The 19,528-nt window shown below is 52.3% G+C and overlaps 1 protein-coding gene across 3 annotated transcripts in view; it reads right to left on the bottom strand.

The window, feature by feature from the left end:
• Positions 1–450: 450 nt before the first annotated feature.
• Positions 451–19,528, bottom strand: part of CLCN6 (chloride voltage-gated channel 6) — a 33,322-nt gene continuing 14,244 nt past the window's right edge. Inside the window, exons 8-23 of one of the 3 annotated variants that reach the window (XM_040263449.1) lie at positions 19,428–19,495; positions 18,080–18,138; positions 17,098–17,230; positions 15,998–16,111; positions 15,582–15,748; positions 14,912–15,038; positions 12,478–12,604; positions 12,042–12,195; positions 11,461–11,620; positions 11,265–11,371; positions 10,093–10,279; positions 9,017–9,174; positions 8,744–8,900; positions 7,064–7,171; positions 6,795–6,920; positions 451–3,562 (exon numbers count right to left, since the gene is read on the bottom strand). In XM_040263449.1, the coding sequence (XP_040119383.1) occupies positions 3,482–3,562; positions 6,795–6,920; positions 7,064–7,171; positions 8,744–8,900; positions 9,017–9,174; positions 10,093–10,279; positions 11,265–11,371; positions 11,461–11,620; positions 12,042–12,195; positions 12,478–12,604; positions 14,912–15,038; positions 15,582–15,748; positions 15,998–16,111; positions 17,098–17,230; positions 18,080–18,138; positions 19,428–19,495 (2,033 nt within the window). In that variant the 3' untranslated portion in view covers positions 451–3,481. Of the gene's footprint in view, positions 3,563–6,794; positions 6,921–7,063; positions 8,901–9,016; positions 9,175–10,092; positions 10,280–11,264; positions 11,372–11,460; positions 11,621–12,041; positions 12,196–12,477; positions 12,605–14,911; positions 15,039–15,581; positions 15,749–15,997; positions 16,112–17,097; positions 17,231–18,079; positions 18,139–19,427; positions 19,496–19,528 lie in introns of those variants that run through there. The other 2 variants (XR_005724985.1, XR_005724986.1) reach the window with 2 other exon arrangements.

Below are 19,528 nucleotides of genomic sequence, written 5' to 3'. Positions count from 1 at the left end.
GGTGATTTTATAGGTGGAAAGGATCTGTGAACAAGCCCAACAGTATTGATCTGAAGGGGGGACAGAGCAGGGTGACTGCTGTGGTTTTTGCTGATATCCGTAGGACTAAGTGGTTCTTATGTTAAGGTGCCAAGTGGCCCCCTGAGGATGAAGAGTCCTGCTGGGAGAGCTTCAGGAGACCTGAGGCTATACACCCCTCTCCAGCTTTGCAATCTGTACATGTTAGAGAGGGGGAAGAATGAAATGAAAACAAGTCCTCACCACGCTAAAAAAAAAGGGCACTGTGCAGACGAAAGGATGATGGAGATGGATGGAGACGTTTTATTCTGACACGTTACAGTTACAATGAACCTCCAAGTTCCAAGCATTCAAATAAAAATAGTGACACGTTACGGTTACAATGAGAACCTCCAAGTTCCAAGCATTCAAATAAAAATAGAACTTTACAAGTTAAAAAAAAATACAATTTATATACACCATAGAATTAGCTAATGTTACTGTATAAACAAACAGTGCAAACAGAAAGAAGGAAGCTGCTTCTGACGAGATGACCAAGGTCCACAAGCTGTGGCGTAACACTGCACATCAATACTGTGGGGCCGCCAGGGTGCTGCTAGCCTTCCTGCAGGCTTCTTCATCCCCGAGAGCCATGTCAGTGTGTGACTTTGCCTCAGAAATGTCATATGGTCACCTGGGTCAAGCAGGCATCCATTCCAGCCAGGAACCGTTAATGAAACATAGCCGTTTTTATTGTTTAGTCGCTGAGTTGTGTCTGACCCTTTATGCCACCATGGACTGCAGCACACCAGGCTTCCCTGTCCTTCACTATTTCCCAGTTTGCTCAGATGCACGTCCATTGAGTTGGTGATGCTATTTAAACATCTCATTCTCTGTGGTCATGAGCAGTTATTTCCCAGAGCACGAAGGTCCCACAGTTGGGTGGGACTTGCTCCCTCCTCTGACACCTCAGCTGGGGAACATGAAATCACCTCTAGCCAATCCCAAGCTTGGCCCCTGAGAATCTATTGAGGGGCCACATCCCTGGGAGGTGACTGTGCTGGGAACAGGCAAAATGTTGAAACGCGGATTTCTAACTAACAGAAATCAAAGGAATGAGGCTGACAGTTAACTGTGTTACAAGTGGAGCTGTGCTAGTCTTTGGGCTTGTCTGGAAAGGGCAGACACCAGGACAGAAAATGACGTGCCACTCCAGAGGGGCTGGGTTTCGGTCTGATGCATCTGTTCAGGGGGAGGGAAGCGTCTGCATTCTGCTGTCTATTTCTGGGCTGCACCGATAGGAACAAAATATCAGGTGACTTAAGCACAACATGGAGTGTGGGAGGGATAAATTCCAACACCACTCATCCAAGGCAGCCTCCCAGCCAGCTGTGTGACCCCGCCCCCTGAAGCTGGGAGGACCTCAGTCCTGTCAATTTCAGGAAGGGGAGAGTGGCAGCAAGAGGGGAGTAGGTTCCAGTTCCAGATGCTGCCTGAGAACAGTGGCAGCTGGCTGAATACCATCACACTTTGGAGGGCTTGCTCTTTTGGTCCTGGTGCGTTCCTCAATTACTTTCTGGAACGTTCATCTTTGTTTCATAAGTCAAGTGCACCCAAGGGAGTCAAAAAATTTATGTGAAAGTCATGTTGATCAAAGAGATGAGAAAACAGGAAGAACAGAGGGGCCCTACTCACTGGGGACTATGTGGAAACGGCCCCTGGGTGCAGGGGTTGTTCCCTAGAGTGCGTGGAGCACAGGACCAGAGCTGGTAAGGCAGGGCGAGTCCTTGTCCCCAGGCTGAGCAGCAGTCTTGGCAACAAAGCTGGGGGGCTCAGGGGAGAGAATAGCCTTGCCGTGGCCTGGCCTGGCACTGATGCCCTCTGGCAACTTCCATGATTAAAAAAAAAAAAAGGGAACTAAACGCAAACAGATGCCATCTTGAGTCTTCAAGCACATTTGCTGTGGGGCTGTCTAATGCGATGGGAGGGAGGGAGGCTCCAGAGAGGGGGCTGTGTGTATATGTATATAGTTATGACTGATTCGTGCTCTTGTATGGCAGAGACCAACACAACCTTATAAAGTAATTATCTTCCAATTTAAAAAAGAAAAAAAGATGCTGCTGAATGTAGGAGAGAACAAAGAGGAAAGTAAGCGCAAATGCCTGACACCCAGATGCTCATTCTGGGTGCCTGTTCAGAGATGACCAAACAGCTGGGACGGAAACTGAGTCACAGAAACAGAGAGGGAGGCTTCCTATGTCTGATGCTAAAACCTTAGGGCATGAGCAGGAAGCACCTCCCCCTACCCACTGCTGACCCCTCCTGAGGCTGCCGCTGCTGAGCCCCTCGGGATGGTGGGGACGGCCAGCAGCAGGCAAGTGCGAGATGCTTATGAAGGGCAGACACCCTCTTCCTCGAATGAATATCTGCTGTGCAGTCACACTCTGGCTTTCCCAGCCACATCACGGATCCATCCACATTCCTGGTTCAGGATTCACTCCCTCCCGTCTTATGAATAACGGCACTGTTCCCCAGGGTCAAGTGAAGCAGTTTTATCTAAGGGAGCCCTGCTTTTAGGGGTGATGCAAGGTCCTCTGGGCTGTGGCTGCTTCACCACGAAAAGGCAGGTAGAACTTGAGTGAAGTTTAGTAATCTGATGGAGAGGAGAAGGACCGGGGTGAAAAGGTGGTACAAGGAGACCATGGGTAATCGGGAAATTAGAGAGAAAGCCGAAATGCTCAAAGCTGGGACAGGTGGAAATCTGACCCTGTCATCAGCTTTATGATAAAGTTCAGGGAGCACGAGCAGGATTTAAACGCTTTGTGCTTCTGGAGCTGGTGGTTCCAGGGAGGTTCACACCACAGGGGCCCCACCTCACACCCAGAAGAACTTCCCTTAAAATGAACTAGTGATGGTGTCAACTTGAGTCCCAATGAGTTGTGTGGGGGGGTGCTCTCTGAAACTTGGGTGGTTTTCTCAGGGCCCAATTCCTCGTTCACTGAATTCTGCAACTGGCATATCCTCCCAACCCGTGTTTGCCTCGGCCAAAGCACCTCCCATGATGCTTTAAGGCAACAGCTGGGTTCCCTAGGGAAGTGGCAAAGAGGAGGCAGGACACCTGCTCTGAGGGTCACCCTCCAGCGGGCGAGGCCTGACTCCCCTCTGGTCCTGGTGCTAGCGGGGAGTGGGGCTGGGGCCTAGGTTGGCACTGGATGGAGGAACGTAGGGAGCAGAAAACAGGAAGATACTTGCTGAGCAGTCAGACAACTCCAGGCTCTGATGGTCCCATACCACCCCCAGGATCTCTGACGGCAAAGTGTTCGATGACTGTAGGCTTTCCAAGCGAGTGGGTGACTGGGGATCTTCTGTGCCCAGGAACAGTCCGGCCAGCCGTGGTGGCGAAGCCAGAGCTGCTACCCCCCCAAGGCGGCTTCCGGCAAGGACAGCCGGCACGCGGCGGTGAGGCTGAGCCCGAGCCCGGCTGTCAGAGGGTCTGGTAGTGCTGCCGCAGCCGGGCCTGCAGAAACTCGTGCGTCAGGTTGTGTCGTGTGATGACCCCCACGATCTAGGACCAGGAAGAGAAGACCCAAGTCACCTGCAGAGTGAAACCCACTGGGAAGGGAACTGACAGGAGTGAACAGAGCTTGCCCGGCCTGTCTCAGGTGGCAGGGCCAGAATCAGGTCCCGGAAGGGCCAGGGCGGACCTGACAACAGGATCAGGACGCTTGTTCTGAAGGGCACCTCATTGCTAGATGGAAACGAGATACAGAGAAAGCTCGGGATCGCAAGCTGGAGGCCAATGGGACAAATCCAGCTGCAGAGATTTGAGCTGGGCCAGCTGCAATCTGGACACGAATGTCTTCTTAAGCAGAGCTCATGGTCTGTAGCTTCACAGCCACCACACCCAGCCGGCTTCACCATTCAGAACTACCTGAGTCACTGTGATATTGGATTCATAGTAAGAAAAATATATTTGGTCATCACCCTAGTTTCTGGCACACAGCTCTTTAAAACTCTCAGCACTTCCTGAGTGGTAAAAAATAAGGGTGTCTTGTTATTCATAACAAGCCCCTTTCAACCACAGCTGAGTTTATGCTAATGATGTCACTTCTGGGAAGCCTTTAAGGATGGAGGCTGGCTTCCCAGGGAACCAAGTGTATGACTAGAGGATTGGAGCTGTCAGCCCTAGCTACCCAGTGGGGTGGGGGTGGGGGGCAGTGGGAAATGTTGAACCCATCGCCAATGGCCATAGATGTAATCAACCACACCTGTGACACGAAGCCTCTATTAAACCTGAACCACAGGGTTTGGAGAGCGTCCAGGCTGGTGAACCTGTGAGGTGATAGCAGGGTGCCCAGCCTGCCAGAGAGGAGGCAGGGCTCAGCCTCCCATCCCCCATCCCCTGCCCTGTGTATCTCTTCCATCTGCCCATTCCAGGTTATGGTCTGCTGCTGCTGCTGCTGCTAAGTCACTTCAGTCGTGTCTGACTCTGTGTGACCCCAGAGATGGCAGCCCACCAGGCTCCCCCATCCCTGGGATTCTCCAGGCAAGAATACTGGAGTGGGTTGCCATTTCCTTCTCAGGTTATGGACTACAATTTATTATAAAAGAATATGAGGGGGGGCTTCCCTGGTGGCTCCGTGGTAAAGAATCTGCCTGCCAGTGCAGGAGACATGGGTTCAATCCCTGGTCTGGGAAGATCCCACATGCCATGGATCAGCTAAGCCCGTGAACCACAACCACTGAACATGTGGCCTTAGAGCCCAGAAGCTGCAACCACTGAATCCCACCTGCCTAGAGCCTGTATTCTGCACAAGAGAAGCCACTGTAATGAGAAGCCCATGCACCACAATGAGAGAGTAGCCCCCGCTCACCACAGAGAAAAGCCTGTGCAGCAACAAGACTCAGCACAGCCAATAAATCAATAAATAATGAATGAATGAGTGAATGAGTAAATAAATGACTGAATGAAGAAAGAAATTAATGAAAGGATATGAGTGTCTCTGAATTCTTCGAGCAGGGGGTCATGGCCAGTCAGTTAGAAGCACAGGTGACAACCTAGACTTTCGATTGAGAACTGAGGTGGGGGAGGGGGAAGGGTGAACTGTCTTGTGGGGCTGAGCCCTTAACCCAAGGGACATGATACCATCCCCAGGTAGACAGTGTCAGGACTGAACTGAGTTGAGGACACCCAGCTGGTATCCAGAGAACTGCTTTGTGTAGGGAACTCACCCTCCACCCCACACCAGCGAAAGAAGCTCAGCAGAGGAGAGTCCAGAAAACCAGGGGGTTCCCACAGTCACTGCAGTGACTCACATCTCACTGGGGTGGGTGTCCCAGAACTGTCAGCACAGCTGTGTTCCAAGGAGCACAATTCCACCTCCAGCCACTAACCACATGTAAGGAAGGGCATGCATGCTATCGGGGTTCTGCTGGGTAGCCCTCATTTTGGAGAAGCATCATTTCCCGTAAGGCAGCTAGGGGGCACTGACTGAAAGCCTCAGAAAGGTGACCATTAAAGTGACCATAAAAAAAAAAAAATCTGCCTGCAATGCTGGAGACACGGGGCAGGAAATCTGGGTGCGAGCCCTGGGTTGGGAAGATCCCCTAGAGAAGGAAATGGCAATCCACTCCAGTATTCTTGCCTGGGAAATCCCATGGACAGAGGAGCCTGGCAGGCTACAGTCCATGGGGTCACAAAGAGTCGAACATGACTGAATAAGTAACATACTCACATTTTCACTTTCACAGTGAAATTTAACTAAATATCTACCACAGCGAAATGAGTAAGTGACCAGGCAGCTGTGCAACAGAATGCTCTTGAGCCATTAAAATGTCCTAAAGAAATACTTTTTGCCATGGAAGGTCATTTCCCATAGATTCATTGAAAAATTAAGATATAAAACAGTACAGGCAGTGGTAACATTTTCACTGAAACTTGACATATAAAGTCTCTTACTCCTGGATGCAGAGGAAAAAACAAGAGATACTTTAAAAAGTTAACATGGCTGCCTCTATACAGATAACGGCTTGCCATCTCTTTTTTTTTTAATCTATAGTTTCACACTTTTCTACAATCAAATACCAATGTTGCTCTAGTAAGAAAAAAAATGTTCTAAGAAGAAAAAAATGGAAAAATCTGTAATAATAATTAGGTAGTTTATCTTTTCACACTCTCTTGAGTAGTTTGTCTGAAATTCTCTCATTTAGTGTTACAAATTCCCATAACAGGTAGAGAAGTGATCCCCTTCCCATAAGAAGGCACCACCAAGTCCAACAAGAAGAGAAAGATTTTAGGATACAGAGAGGTTTGTTGTTTAGTTGCTAAGCTGTGTCCGGCTCTTTTGTGAGTCCATGGGCTCTAGCCTGCCAGGCTCCTCTGTCCATGGGATTCTCCAGGCAAGAATACTGGAGTGGGTTGCCATTTCCCTCTCCAGGGGATCTGACTCAGGGATTGAACTCGAGTTGCCTGCATTGGCAGACGGATCCTTTACCGCTGACCCCCAGGGAAGCTCCAGGCCTAAGCTTTCCTGCTCCACAGAAAGGGGACCAGTGCGACACTGGCTCCACCTGCCAGCCACACAGGAGACCGCATGTAGGCAACACCCAGGAGGCCAAAGGGGAGGGTCTCCGAAGCCGCCTCTCTCCCGCCCACCCCTCTGCCCCTCACTTCTGCTGGGGGAGCGCAGAGCAGGTTGAGTTTGAGGGGCACCCCTGTGGGGTTCTGCTGCTCCTCCTACAGCGCTGAGCTTAGAGGCTCCCCTCCGGGAGACGCAGCCTCACAGCTTCCGACTCACCTCGCCCACTGCATTCACCACTGGCAGATGCCGCAGGCCCATTGTCCTGAACAGGTTGAACACTTGGGAGACGTGGGTGTTGGGCGAGACAGTGAAGGGTGCAGGGTTCATGTACGGGGTGACGTCCTGCAAAGGAGCCAACACGGTGACCCGCAGCCAGTCCTGCCCAGCCAGGATGTGACGCTGGCCACACAGACGAGGAGCAGGCCGTGCAGGATGGGCCCTCAGCCTCCTCACCCAGCCCCGGCCCCCAGGGAAGCCCTGCTCACCACGATCATGCGCGGGTTCAGCAGGGTCAGGTCCAGGTCGTGGATGTCGGGGTACCTCGGGTAATCCTCAGCCATTTCGGCGTAGGAGAGGCGTGGCTGGCTGGCACTCTGCAATCCGAACCCAGACACTGTCCTCACACCAGATGTGGCCACTGGAGGAGCCATGTTTAGGGGACCCTCCCGCAAGGTCTCAGAGCCGGGCAGGCAGCGCAGGGCCAGGACAGGTGCTCTGGAGTGAAACCTCCTGCTCCAAAGCCATTTCTTAGCCAATTCCCTAGCTGTGTCCCCTAGGCTGGTCTCCTAACTTCTGTGAACATCCCTTTCATCTGTACAACAGATGTGAGCTGTTCTACAGTTTCAATAAAAAAAGTGGTAACAGTAGCTGTAGCTGGGGTGACTTAGGTCCCCTACAAGATTCATCTGCATTTTAATGCCTAGAACCTGTGAACATGGCCTTCTTGGAAAAGAGGCCTTTGCGGATGTAGTCAAGGTAAGAGGAGGTCACATGGAGGAGGGTGGGCCCCAAACCCAGGGACTAGTGTCCTGCTAAAACAGGACAGGGCACAGAGGGAGGGCCGGGTAACAAAGAGGCAGACACGAGTGATGTGCCTTCAGCCAGGGCAGGCCGAGGGCACCCACCACAAATGAGGGCAGCACGAGTCCTCTCCTAGAGCCTTTAGAGGAAGCACAGCCCAGCCGACCGGGCGTTCTGTCCCAGGGCCTTCAAAACCGAGCAAGGACACACTGCTGTTGCTGGAAGCATCTGAGGGGCCCGCCTGTGGGATTTTGCCCAGTTTGCGGTAACTGGAAACAGCAGCCCCAGGAAAGTCAGCCCAGAAAAGTCACAAGGGAGCTTTGCCACTATTCCTGCATCCTGAGTCTTCTGGACTTTCCCTCAGCTCTCAAGGCTGCTGACTGTCACAGGGCACCAAGGCCACCACCATCAGCTCTCAGGCCGGTCACCACTCCTCCCCAATCTTCCTCCCCTTCGCTCCCCTCGGCCCACGGTCTTTGCTGTTCGCCGCTGACCCCCAGGGCTTCCTCAGGCCAGCACTGGTGGCTTCCGTCTGCAGGCGACGCCCTGTGTAGTCTGGCCTGCTTCATTCCTCCAACTCTCGTCCTTTGGGCCATTCCAGTGAGGTTGGGCCTCCCACAGGCAATACCCCCAAGCCTGAGCAACTCCATCCGCGGTCCTTCCTGTCCTGCCCATGTGAGGGGCTCTTTTGCAGGCTAATCAGACCACGGGTGACCTCAGGCTGGCTGCCCACGGGCAAGACCCAAAGGAAAATTAGTTTGGGAACTAGGTCTCTGTGTGAGTTTTTCAGGCTCCATCTGAAGGGGTGAGTGGTTGCAGGTCCCTATATGGACCACTTTGAACACACATAAACCAAAGAGAGAAAAAGACTACAGGGAAATGAACAAGAACAAAGGTATTTCTCTGGATAACACATGTAACAAAGTGCACACATGACAGATATTAAAGCGTAGAAGTTATATTAAAAGGCTACTGGGCAGAAGGACACTTAACAATAGGTGCAGAGACCCTGGAGGGACTCTGAGCCCTGCTCAGCATCAGGGCAGCAGGGATTGCACGCACTGCTCGACAGCAGGTGTGGGGACTGGGTTCCGAGCGCCCTCATGCTTTCCAGAGGCCCAGTGCAGACAAGAAGGGAGACTCACCGACTGGCTTTCAGAGTAACAGACTCCTCGGACTAGCAGGGTGACGAGCTGCGAGCGCAGGATCAGGCCGTGGAAGGTCAGTGGGCGGAAGCGTTCCTCCATGGTCCAGTCTTCGCTCGGGGACTGGTCAGGGTATAGGTTGGGGTAGGGGGTGTATCTGTTATACAAAAACCAGACGCTGCCTAGGACACCCTCAGCAGGACTGCGTCCCGTCCACGGCCCCGAGCCCCGTCCGCTCTCCCAGGGACGGCCCCGAGCGAGGGGCCCCCTCACCTCCGCTCCAGCATCTGCTGCAGGAGATCCTCCTTCTCACCCGGCTCCTCAGAGGTCACGTGCTCGTCGCACATGTTGCGCAGCTCGCTGGATGGGTAGGACTTCATGGACTGGCTTCGCCGGCGCTGCTCGCCGGCGCGGGTGAGGATGCTGGACTTCTGAGAATAGGAAGGGGCAGTGATAACAGACGGCTGCTCGAGGGCAGGCCAGCATCCACTCGGGAGGAGGTGGGTCACCCTGAGGGTCAAAAGGCACAGGCCCATGCCAAAACGTCAAGAAACCTGCATGGTGGCTCAGAGACTTGTTATTCAAGGAGCCTCTCGGAGCCCAAGGTTTCTGCTGGCCCCACGGCCCGACTCCTTTGATGTGGGGACAGCAAAGCAGTGTTCCCACGTCATAGCTCTGCGGGCCTCTCAACTGACGTGCCCCAACCTCCAAAGCCAAGGGTGGGGACACAGCCCAAGTGAGGCAGCGGGACCCTCCCTCAACGCTGTTGCCTCCTGGTACCCATAGAGGAGCCGCCAGCCACCTGCTCACCCAGGGTGCACCGCGCCTGGTTCCTCAGCTTCCCTGTCCATCCCACAGCTTCCTACGGACTTCTTTCTTAAGTAGGTCAACTCCCACTGTTAGCAATTCAGAACCCTCTCTGGGACAACCTGCACTGAATGCTAACCACTGCTGATTAAAACTGGGCTTCCCTGGTGGCTCAGATGGTAAAGAATCTGCCTGCAATGCGGGAGAGCCAGGTTCGATCCCTCCGTCAGGAAGATCCCCTGGAGAAGGGAATGGCTACCTACTCCAGTATTCTTGCCTGGAAAATCCCATGGACTGAGGAGCCTGGCAGGCTGATTAAAATCACCACTTATCCTCAGGCTTGCTGGAGTGAGAATGCACACACATCCTGATGGCCTAATGAAGTCCTTACTCACTGTCGCGTATGATGACAAAGGTGCTGACTTTCACAACAGCAAACCAGGGCCACCCTGTCTACAGGGTGCAACAAGCATGGGGTCAGTGTGAGTGTCAGGGAACCACTTGTCCATGGTCCACCCCTCCTCCAGGGTCCCTTTCTTTACCTTGAATTTGATGTTGTTACTGATGAGCTGGTTGCCCTTCATGAACTCCCTCTCGTTGCCCCGGTTCTCTGTGACCACCGGGAAGGCGTGGTGGACAGTGGTGCGTAGGATGCTGACCAGGGACTGGATGCGGGTGTGCGGGTAGACGTAGGTCAGATTGGGCTCCATGATGTCGCTGGCTCGCAGTCTGGGGGAGGGAGAGAAGTGGTCCAGCCTCATGACGGAGCCCGTGGCACCGGGAGCAGCTGTGACATGGCCGCGCTCCCTCTCCATACTGCCTGGACCACCAGGGTCCCTCTTTTGAACCACCTCCAACCGATCTTTGAACACACGTGTTCCTTGGTACTCCCATCCCCTTCACATGCACTGTTCCCTGTGCCTGGAATATACTCTTCCCTGCCTTGTCAGGTGGGTGGGCCAAGACCCTCATCTCAACACAAATGCCCCCTCACCATGAACCCCATCCGCTTGCCCAGGGTTTCAGCCATCCCTCCTCAGCACTCCATGGCACATGCCATGTATCACCATTGAACTGCTAATGACACGGGAATTAAAATGAAAATCTTTGGGTGTCCCTTTAGACCAGGGATGGCAACTATCACCCACAGGTCCAATCTGGTCATGCTTGCTCATTTACATGTTGTCCACAGGTGCTTCTGCACTAATATGGTAGAGCTGGATAACTGTGATAGAGACCACATAGCCTGCAATGTTGGAAATATTGACTGGCTAGTCCTTTCTGGAAGCTGGCTGACTCCTACAGGACAGACTCTAAGCACCTTGCATGATTCCAGACATGAGAGGCCTGATGGATAAGCTCGTGTTTATGCCCAGAGGAGTCACCACTGATAGACAACTCTTCACTGGGCACACGAGGCAGCTTGCTGTCACTCACAACGACTGGACGCTTAAACATTCAATCATAACACTTCCTGTTTTACCAGAATGCCATAGTGGCTGAATAGTCCATGAAGCGACCCTGCCCACCCCAGCCTCCAGCCCACGGGGCCACTCCACTCTCCTGAAAACACTTGGGGACAAACGTGCTTGCTACTGTTACTTAGCTTCTTCCAACCCAAGAATCTGTACTACTACCCCCTAATACAAAAGTTCCTGGGCCCTAGACTTCATAAATTCTGGAACTAAGACACAAAGAGAAATCCTGGCCTTACTTGTCCATTTCCACCTCTGTCTCCCATTCTAGCAGCGGCACGCCTCGCAGGCCCACGTGGATGTCATAAATGCCTTTATTGAAAAAGTCCCCTGTCCATTTGGCCACCTGAAATACAAAGGAAAGGCTTGAAAATAGGCTGCTGTCGGGGGAACTGGGCCCTGAATCTGAACGAGGCCTAGAAGGGGCGTGCTCACCATCAGGGTGATCATAATGGGAAGGCCGTAAGTGATCTCGTTGGTAGACTCAATCAAGATGACCGTGAGACTGATGGTCATGCGGACGACCCCACCCAAGAAAGCCGCAGCACCAATCAGGGCAAAGGTCCCGGAGTAGATATGGCCCAATCCAATGTAGCTGGTGAAGAAAGAGACCAAAAATATGGCTCAGAATCATACAGTGTGTGGTGGGGAGAGGGTAGTTTCGTTGCTAAGACATGTCGGACTATTGAGATCCTACAGACTACGGTCCGCCAGGCGCTTCTGTCCAAGGCATTTCCCAGGCGAGAATACTGGAGTGGGTTGCCATTTCCTTCTCCAGGGGATCTTCCCGACCCAGGGATCAAACCCAGGTCTCCTGCATTGCAGGTGGATTCTTTACTGCTGAGCCTCCGGGGAAGCCTGTGAGGTTGGGTAGGAAGCTATGATTCCCACACATGTGCATAAGGGTATGTGCACACACACACACACGTACGCACACACGCACGCACGCACACACACACACACACGCACGCACGCACACACGCACACACACACACACACACGCACGCACAGAGTACCTTTTGAGGACATTGGCAACTAAACGTCCAAAAGCAGCTCCACACAGCAGAGAAGGCACAAAAAGGCCACTTGGAACAGAAATGCCGTAAGTCCAACACGCAAGTGAGAAATAGAGGACGAAGAACAAGGCCAAAGTGACGGGGCTAAATGTACCTGTGAAGCAAGAGCAGACTGACCTGAGTCCCACTAAGATGCTTACCAAGGCCTCCCAGACTACCCGGCTCCCACCAGGTCCTACCAGGTGAACTGGTATCCTGTCTGGTTCACCTCCAGTGCTGGAGGCAGAAAGCCTATCTTTGTCTGGGTGATGTCACCAACGAAAAGCCCTATTCTTGCTCAGAATTAGGGGTAAGCCCAGCTGTGTCTGAGGGTAAAAGGAAAGGGCGGGTGAATAATCATTTGTTTCTGCCCCAAAGCCCAACCCCTGAGACTCACTATCCTGGTGGAAAAGCTCAAGGATGGCAGACTCCTGGGGATTGAAGAAGAGGGTGGCCATGTCATTGTAGGTCTCGTTGGGACAAAAAAAGGTCTTGATACTTGAATTCACATCTTCTGATGTGACCTGAGAAGCAAGAATCAAAAAGTCAAACACAGGTCCCTGACCAGGGCACTTGAGATTTCAAGTGGGACGTCTCCAGCGAGGTTGCAGCAAGCCTGGCGTGCAAACTTTACTCATAATACAACAGGTAGCAAAAACAGATCGAGATCCGAAAGCAGCCAACTCTGATACTGTATTCCTCACATTTTGAGAAAGAATCAGGATGACGGCCCTTATTCATGCACATTTGCAACAAAAATATAACCACACCCATAATTCACTGTGGGTCTGGCTCAGTGCTACTTCTGCCAGAGGCGCTGGGGGAAGCCTGGCCTCCAGGGACCACGGACCATGGAGGACGAGGTAGAGGCCTGACAAGAGGCCCAGAGTGGTAAGGTGTCTGCAGAGGAGAGTCCAGGGCACTGCGGACCTAAGCCCAGCTTTGTTCCAAGTGGAAAAAGCCTCTGCCCCGAGTTTGCTGCAGGAGAAACCTGTGTATATGAGGCCTGCTGCAGATACCTTGCTCCTGGCTGCCCATCCCTCACCTGGCTGAACAAAACCCAAGATGGGAAGAGACGAGATTTCTTCACACCCCAGTCCTCTTACCCTCTTCATCATCTTGTGTGAGCAGATGAGAGCCTGGCACTGCTAGACTCATCAGAGGGGTGTTTGTTTTCTGGCTGCTGGTGTTCAGCAGCACAGGGGGGTGAACCTCATACCTGTCCCTGGGCAAACAACTAATGGGTGTTACTGCAAAGCTAACTGAGAAGACGGATTGTTCCTGGATCCCATTCCATCAGTGACACTGTAGAGATGCCCTTACATGGACACTGTAACGATAGCAGGCCATGGGTTAGTATAATCCTACGAGGTGCGCCTGGCTGGGCAACACAGCCAGATGAAGGCTACTGCAGGAAACAAGGGAGCGCCCCCTATGGGCAGAACCTGGCAGGGAAGAGCGGGCAACCGGGATGTGTGTGCACAGCTGTCGAGGGTGGACAAGCTGAGGAAACAGCTTAATAACCAACAACGCAATGTTTCCCCAACTTAGGGCTGGAGGAACCCAGTGCTGAAGGTGCACTGTAAAGAGTCCTGTGGTCAAGTGCATAGAGGAGCATCACTGCACTTGCTGGAAATCAGTGTGCCTGCAACAAGCAGGGAACAGGCTCCATGATCAGACAGACCCAACTCGCACCGTCACCCTCCTGTGACCTCGGGAAAGGTACTCCATTTCGTGAAGCTTCCGTCTCCTCATCTATAACGTGGGAATGACACCTATCTCAGGCTACCTATTACTAGCTGACTGGTCTTGGGCAAGACCTCAGTTTGCCTCAGTTTTCTCATGTGTCAAATGGGGACAATACTAGCCAGAGTAGCCATGGTAAAAACTAAGTGAGGTCATGTACGTAGAGTGCTTAGTGGAGCGCCTGGCACACAAAGAACACACCAAACATTCCTAACACTTACTGGAACTTTAAAGGCCCTGAGAAGTCCTGTGTTCAAGAAACCTACTTAGGCCTGGTTATCTCATCTGACCATAGAATCTGTTTCCGTTTGTTTGCTCTTGAATCATGTGTATAAATGCTCCTTAGAACTCACTTTGGAAAGTACTGGCCTAGTAAGGAGGTGGCCTTGGGGAATAACCAGTAACAGGGATCGACAGATTTTTCCTGTGAAGAGTCAGAGAGTAACTATTTTAGGCTTTGCAAGCCACATACAGTCTCTAGTGCATGTTCTTCTGGCTCTCTTTTCCCAACTCTTAGAACTGTAAAGACCATTTTTAGCTCGGGGGCAAACAGCAACAAGCAGCTGTCAAGGGCTAGATGTGGTCCATGGACCACAGTTTGCTGATCTCTGATTGAGTACATTCTAGCTATTTAGTGTTCCTGGGGACACGGAAGATGCAGCCGTTCTAGACAAAAGCCCAAAGGGGCTCGGAGGGACTGCAGTAGCTCCCCAGGGGCCATTAAGACATGTACTGAGAGAACCTCCAGCCTCCACCCTAGGGTCCACTCTCAGATCCAACACATGTTGTAAACTGAGCTCCAATGCCTACCTCCCTGTGGGGGTCAGGGGAGAGAGAGCAGTCCCCTCTATGGTGACCAGGACTGTTCACAAAAGTGAAGAAGAGCCAGTTTGGTGAACATCCTCTCTTAGGTAAAATGACAGCTACGAAGCCCAGCCCCACCCCATCCCCCACCCAGCAATCTGACTCAGGTGTGGAACAGTGAACCAACGCATATACTGGCTCTAAACAGAGGCACGTCATACATTCTGGATGCTTCGTCTTTGTGGACACAGGACAAGGGCAGCAGGTGCACAGGGGGTTACCTGGAGTGGGATGGAGTCATTCCCAACTTGAGCCGCAGAAGTCACCTGGCGGCATTCTCCCAACACCATGGAGGCCACAAACACTACCACGGTGGTCACCAGGGACACCAAGAGGCTCTCCAAGACTCTAGGAGGCAAAACACAGCTGTTAGCATGAATTAAAAAGCTATCTGGTCTTGGGAACTTGAAACTGCCTACCCCCAACCCTCCCTGCCCCCAGAGCATGCACAGCTGCCCCTGGGCAGTCAGCACACGTGCAGAATGTATCATTGGCTTGCTGTGTTCCAGCAATCTCTATGTACAAATCTGTACAGGTGGTTAGTGGTGAGGCTGCTGCGGCCACGTCATCTCTCTCCAAGGAATGAATGGCCTCCCACTTTAAGTCCCAGGGTGAGAGTCTCATGACAGCGCACCCCTTGGCAGGGCCGATACTGACTCTGTCATGTGTCCCCGTGGCCAAGTCCAGAGAGGCCGGGAGCCAGAGTGGCTCTAATATAAGTTAAGCTCAGCCACAGTCTCTTGGTCTGTCTGATAAACACATTTATGTTCTCAGTCTTAGACGTGACCTGGAAGCTGGCGTGGGAAGTGGGGTCTATTCCTCAGGAGAGATGGCCCAGTCCACATGGGGCCCGGGAGCCGCAGCAGGTGGGGGAGGCGACTGCAAGGGTACCTGACGAGCTTAGGTTTCGGGTGCACGTTTCGCATACGGTACTTTGCAAGCCTCTTGTTCAGACAGTTGAACGTGGCTCCCAGGAGGCCCCCAATGACCCCCATCGCGATGAAGAAACCCAAGTCCATAGCTGTCCAGAGATGACATTTTTTATCAGAGTCAGAGCACTGAGAGAAAGGGCAGGGGAGGGAGAGAGAAAAACCAGAGTGCCCGTGAGAACAGGAAGGGGCAGGAGCAGAGAAGACAGAGACGAGAGGCTAAGCGGTGCTGGAATCCTGCCCACACTGAGCATACGCGTGCAGGAGACTACAGTGCCCAAGCGCACCTACCTCTCTGCCAGCTTCTCGCTGATACTTTACTTAAGAGCAGTTGTCACGTGCCAAAAAAGGAATTCTGAGGGCAAGGACAAAACATACCTTAAACTCGCCGAAGTTCAGCAGCCCAGGGAGCTGGAAGGAACCCCAACTTCCAAACTGAATTCCAGAACGAAAGAAGTTGAGGGTGAAGGTGGCAGACATGGAGCAGAAGAGCTGGGAAACAGGTGACAATAACAAAAACAGCTGAAAGCCACAAGTCCTACTTCCTCCCGGATGCGTCCCACAAGCCTACTGCTCCACACAGAGACCTCCAACTCCAGGTCTGGACATGGGGCTCTGGTGACCACGGCTGTAAGTTCACCTCAAGTGTGAAAAGCTGGAAATCGGGCTAGTGGGAGTTTCCATTCAGCCTTTCTAGACTATTTAAAGTCTGTGGTGCACCAGACCCTAGGCTAAAAGAGGAACAGTAAACACCAGAGGCAGAACGTGTTCCCCGAGCGAGCAGATGGGAGCTCAGTCAGGACCACAGCTGGTCTCACCTTCCCAGCCATATAGTTTGTCATCAGAGGGTAACGTCTCACTGGGGACGGGAAGAATGTTAATATGGGAAGTAGAGAACAGTCCATAGGAGGATACAGGCATCTAGAGCAAAGCAGTCAGTCTGGCCTCATCAAAACTACAGGTTAACCTGAAACTATCCATTAAATCGAGGCTTTTACCACTGGGATACGTCCCTTATTCACTTTGGTAATTCCCCTTGTCTCAAAGTCTCCTTTAACACTAATAAACTACTTTTTGTTGTTGAGTTGCTCAGTTGTGTGACTCTCTTGCAACCCCATGGGCTGCAGCCCATCAGGCTCCCCTGTCTATGGGATTTCCCAGGCAAGAATACTGGAGTGGGTTGCCATTTCCTTCTCCAGAGGGTCTTCCCGAGCCAGGGACTGAATCCAAGTCTCCTGCACTGGGGGTGGACTCTACCATGGAACCACCTTCAGCAGCCTTATTTTGGTTAGCACTGACATGGTCTACCTTTTCTGTTCCTTTTATTTTCAGACATTTATGACGGTACATAAAGTATGTCTGTGGTAAACAGCAAAAGAGGAGAAAAAAAAACTCCTGGTAAATGTATCGAGTAAGAGTTGTCCAGATGAAACCTGGGGTGGGGGTGGGTAGTTAAGCTTGGGGAAGGCCCTCCTTACCACTCTCCATGTGAGCCCTTGGTTCCAGAAGGACGAACCCTCCTCCAGACTGAACAGGGTACCCCCAATGGGGGCCCCAAAAGCCGCAGCAACTCCGGCAGCTGCCCCTGCTGATACAAAGTCCCGCTTGTCTCTGAGGGGTGGAGAGAGAGATGGTTTATCTGAGAAACAGTCCTCAGGCTGCAAAGGGCAGTTTTCTCACTTCCTTATGCACCGACATTTTATTATCTTGAGACCCAAGAACAGTCAGGCCTCACAAAGGGCTTCGGTTTCTGCCGAAGTGACTCGGCACTGAACACAGTTCACTAACCAGCCAGATGCTCTCCCCCACTGAACTCCGCCAGGCGAGGGGTTCCCTGATGTTAGTCAACTCCAAGCATGAACTCTCAGAAGGCAAGTCAAAGATTTCCGGTGTCACCACTGAGCCACCGGCTCCCTAGACCTTCCTTCCAGAAAGCCCAATACCAGAGAAAATGGCCAAGTGTGGCTGCAAGCAGAAGGACAGGTGACAGTGCCTGGCCGGAAGGTGAGAAGGTGGGCCCCAACCCGGGTGTGAGCCCCTGACTGCAAGGGCCTTGCCAGGCATGCAGGTCAGTAACACCTGCAAATCACACAGGGTGCAGAGACCTTCCAAGCCTGAAGTGGCGGACCAAGTAAATAAACTCCAATCTTGATAATATGCCAATGGACTTTCTCGGTTGTATTTTTGATTTGGACCATGTTCTTTGTTGCCAGAGATGCTTCTAGGCCCCAGGTTATGGCAAAACAGAAGCTGTGATACCTGCTTACCCCTTGTGCTACTAATCTTCAGAAAAATAATTCAAAGCCCACCTCCTTCCTGACGGTCGGGTTCTGCATGCAGCCTACCCAAGCTGGGGAGACTGTGAGCCCAGTTAGAGCAAGTACAAGATCTTAGTGGCAATAAACGAACAGCTTATTTTTTAAAAAAACAAAAACACCCCAATTTCTAACCTTTCCATACCTGTCACTTCGAAAATAGGGGAAATTAAACTGGATCTTTCGTAAGGAGATGCTCTGAAACTAGAATGGGAGAAAACAGAGTTAGGGAGGGGCCCGAGGCTGCAGGAAGCCACAGCACTGAGAGTCCCCGCAGCCTGACCGCTCCTGGGCAGGAGCCACAAGGAGAAGAGTCTAGGACAGCAGCTGCTAAAAGAGGTGACTTTGAAGAGGAACTTCTTTCCTACCCCCGGATTCCTAGGCTCTTCAGAAGCTGCATTTTGTACATAGTCAACAAGTCTGAAAGGAAAAGGGAAAACAGCAGGGTGAAGGGTGGAGAGAAACGGAAAGCTGCTACAGAAGACAACGTGAGCTCTGCTCAGGGCAGTCACCAGGGAAGAGCCAAGTAACTGCCTGACAAAATCTCAGACTACTGCCCCATCCTGGCCTGGCCTCCTTCTACCTCTCAGCTTACTTCCTAGAGGCCAGTGCATGGAGATGAGATGAGGCAGTAACAAGAGAGATCAAAAGATGGGCTCTGGATGACTGGGACTTCTCTCCTTCTCCTGGACAACACAATGACCACAGCCAAATCCCTCCCCTTAGAATGTGAGACATAAACTGTTTACAAGTGACAGTTCACAAGGAACTGAGACTTTCCTCTGTGGACCAGCCTGTGAGAAGGGGAGTCTGGGAGTCCCGAGTGAGCACCTTGGCCTCCCTGAGCCTCAGCTCCTCATCTAGGAATGATGATGATGAGGACAACTAAACCCGAGGGGGCTTTTTTCTGGTTGGGCCACATGGCTTGTGGGATCTTAGTTCCCCAACCGGGGATGGGACCCGGGCCCATGGCAGTGGAAGCTGAGAGTCCTAGCCACTGGACTCACCAGGGAAGTCCCTGAAGTGGCTTTAAAGAAGAGAGGAGATGGGACAAGAGAGTCTGGCCCAGATGGCACCTGATGAACAGCAGCTGTTATTCCCTTGCTGCATCCAATGGTATCAGCATTGGCCTCTGCCTGAAACCATCAGCCAAGGCTTCCAGCCTCTCTTGGGACGCTCTGCAAGCCACCCTGTGTGCACGTGCTTGGCAACGGCTGTGGGAGCACCGGGTAACTTTCGTTTGAACTTTCTCTCTGTTCCATTTCTGCTCCAAGGACCCCACAGGGCCCCAGTACAACCTCCAGGTACCAGCTACCTGCTCTCCTGGGAGATAGACCTTATAGTTTCTCATCAACCCAAACTGATAATGGATCCCAAGGCCACATTAGGGTGCTCTTGATGAATTTTTTTCCCAATTTTAACCACGGACACACCCCTGCCCAGGAGGCCCACTCTGAAGGCCAATTCGTCCCCGATAGCCCATCAACCCTTACCTGTGGGAGGCCAGCCCCCACCACTGCTCCACTGTGGATCATGGGGCCTTCCTTCCCCACAAAGAGCCCTGGGAACAGGTGGAAAAAGGCAAGACAATCTA

This window comes from Oryx dammah, unplaced genomic scaffold, assembly GCF_014754425.2.
Source record: "Oryx dammah isolate SB20612 unplaced genomic scaffold, SCBI_Odam_1.1 HiC_scaffold_21, whole genome shotgun sequence".
Taxonomy (NCBI): Eukaryota; Metazoa; Chordata; class Mammalia; order Artiodactyla; family Bovidae; genus Oryx; species Oryx dammah.
This window is presented reverse-complemented; position numbering and strand designations above follow the sequence as displayed.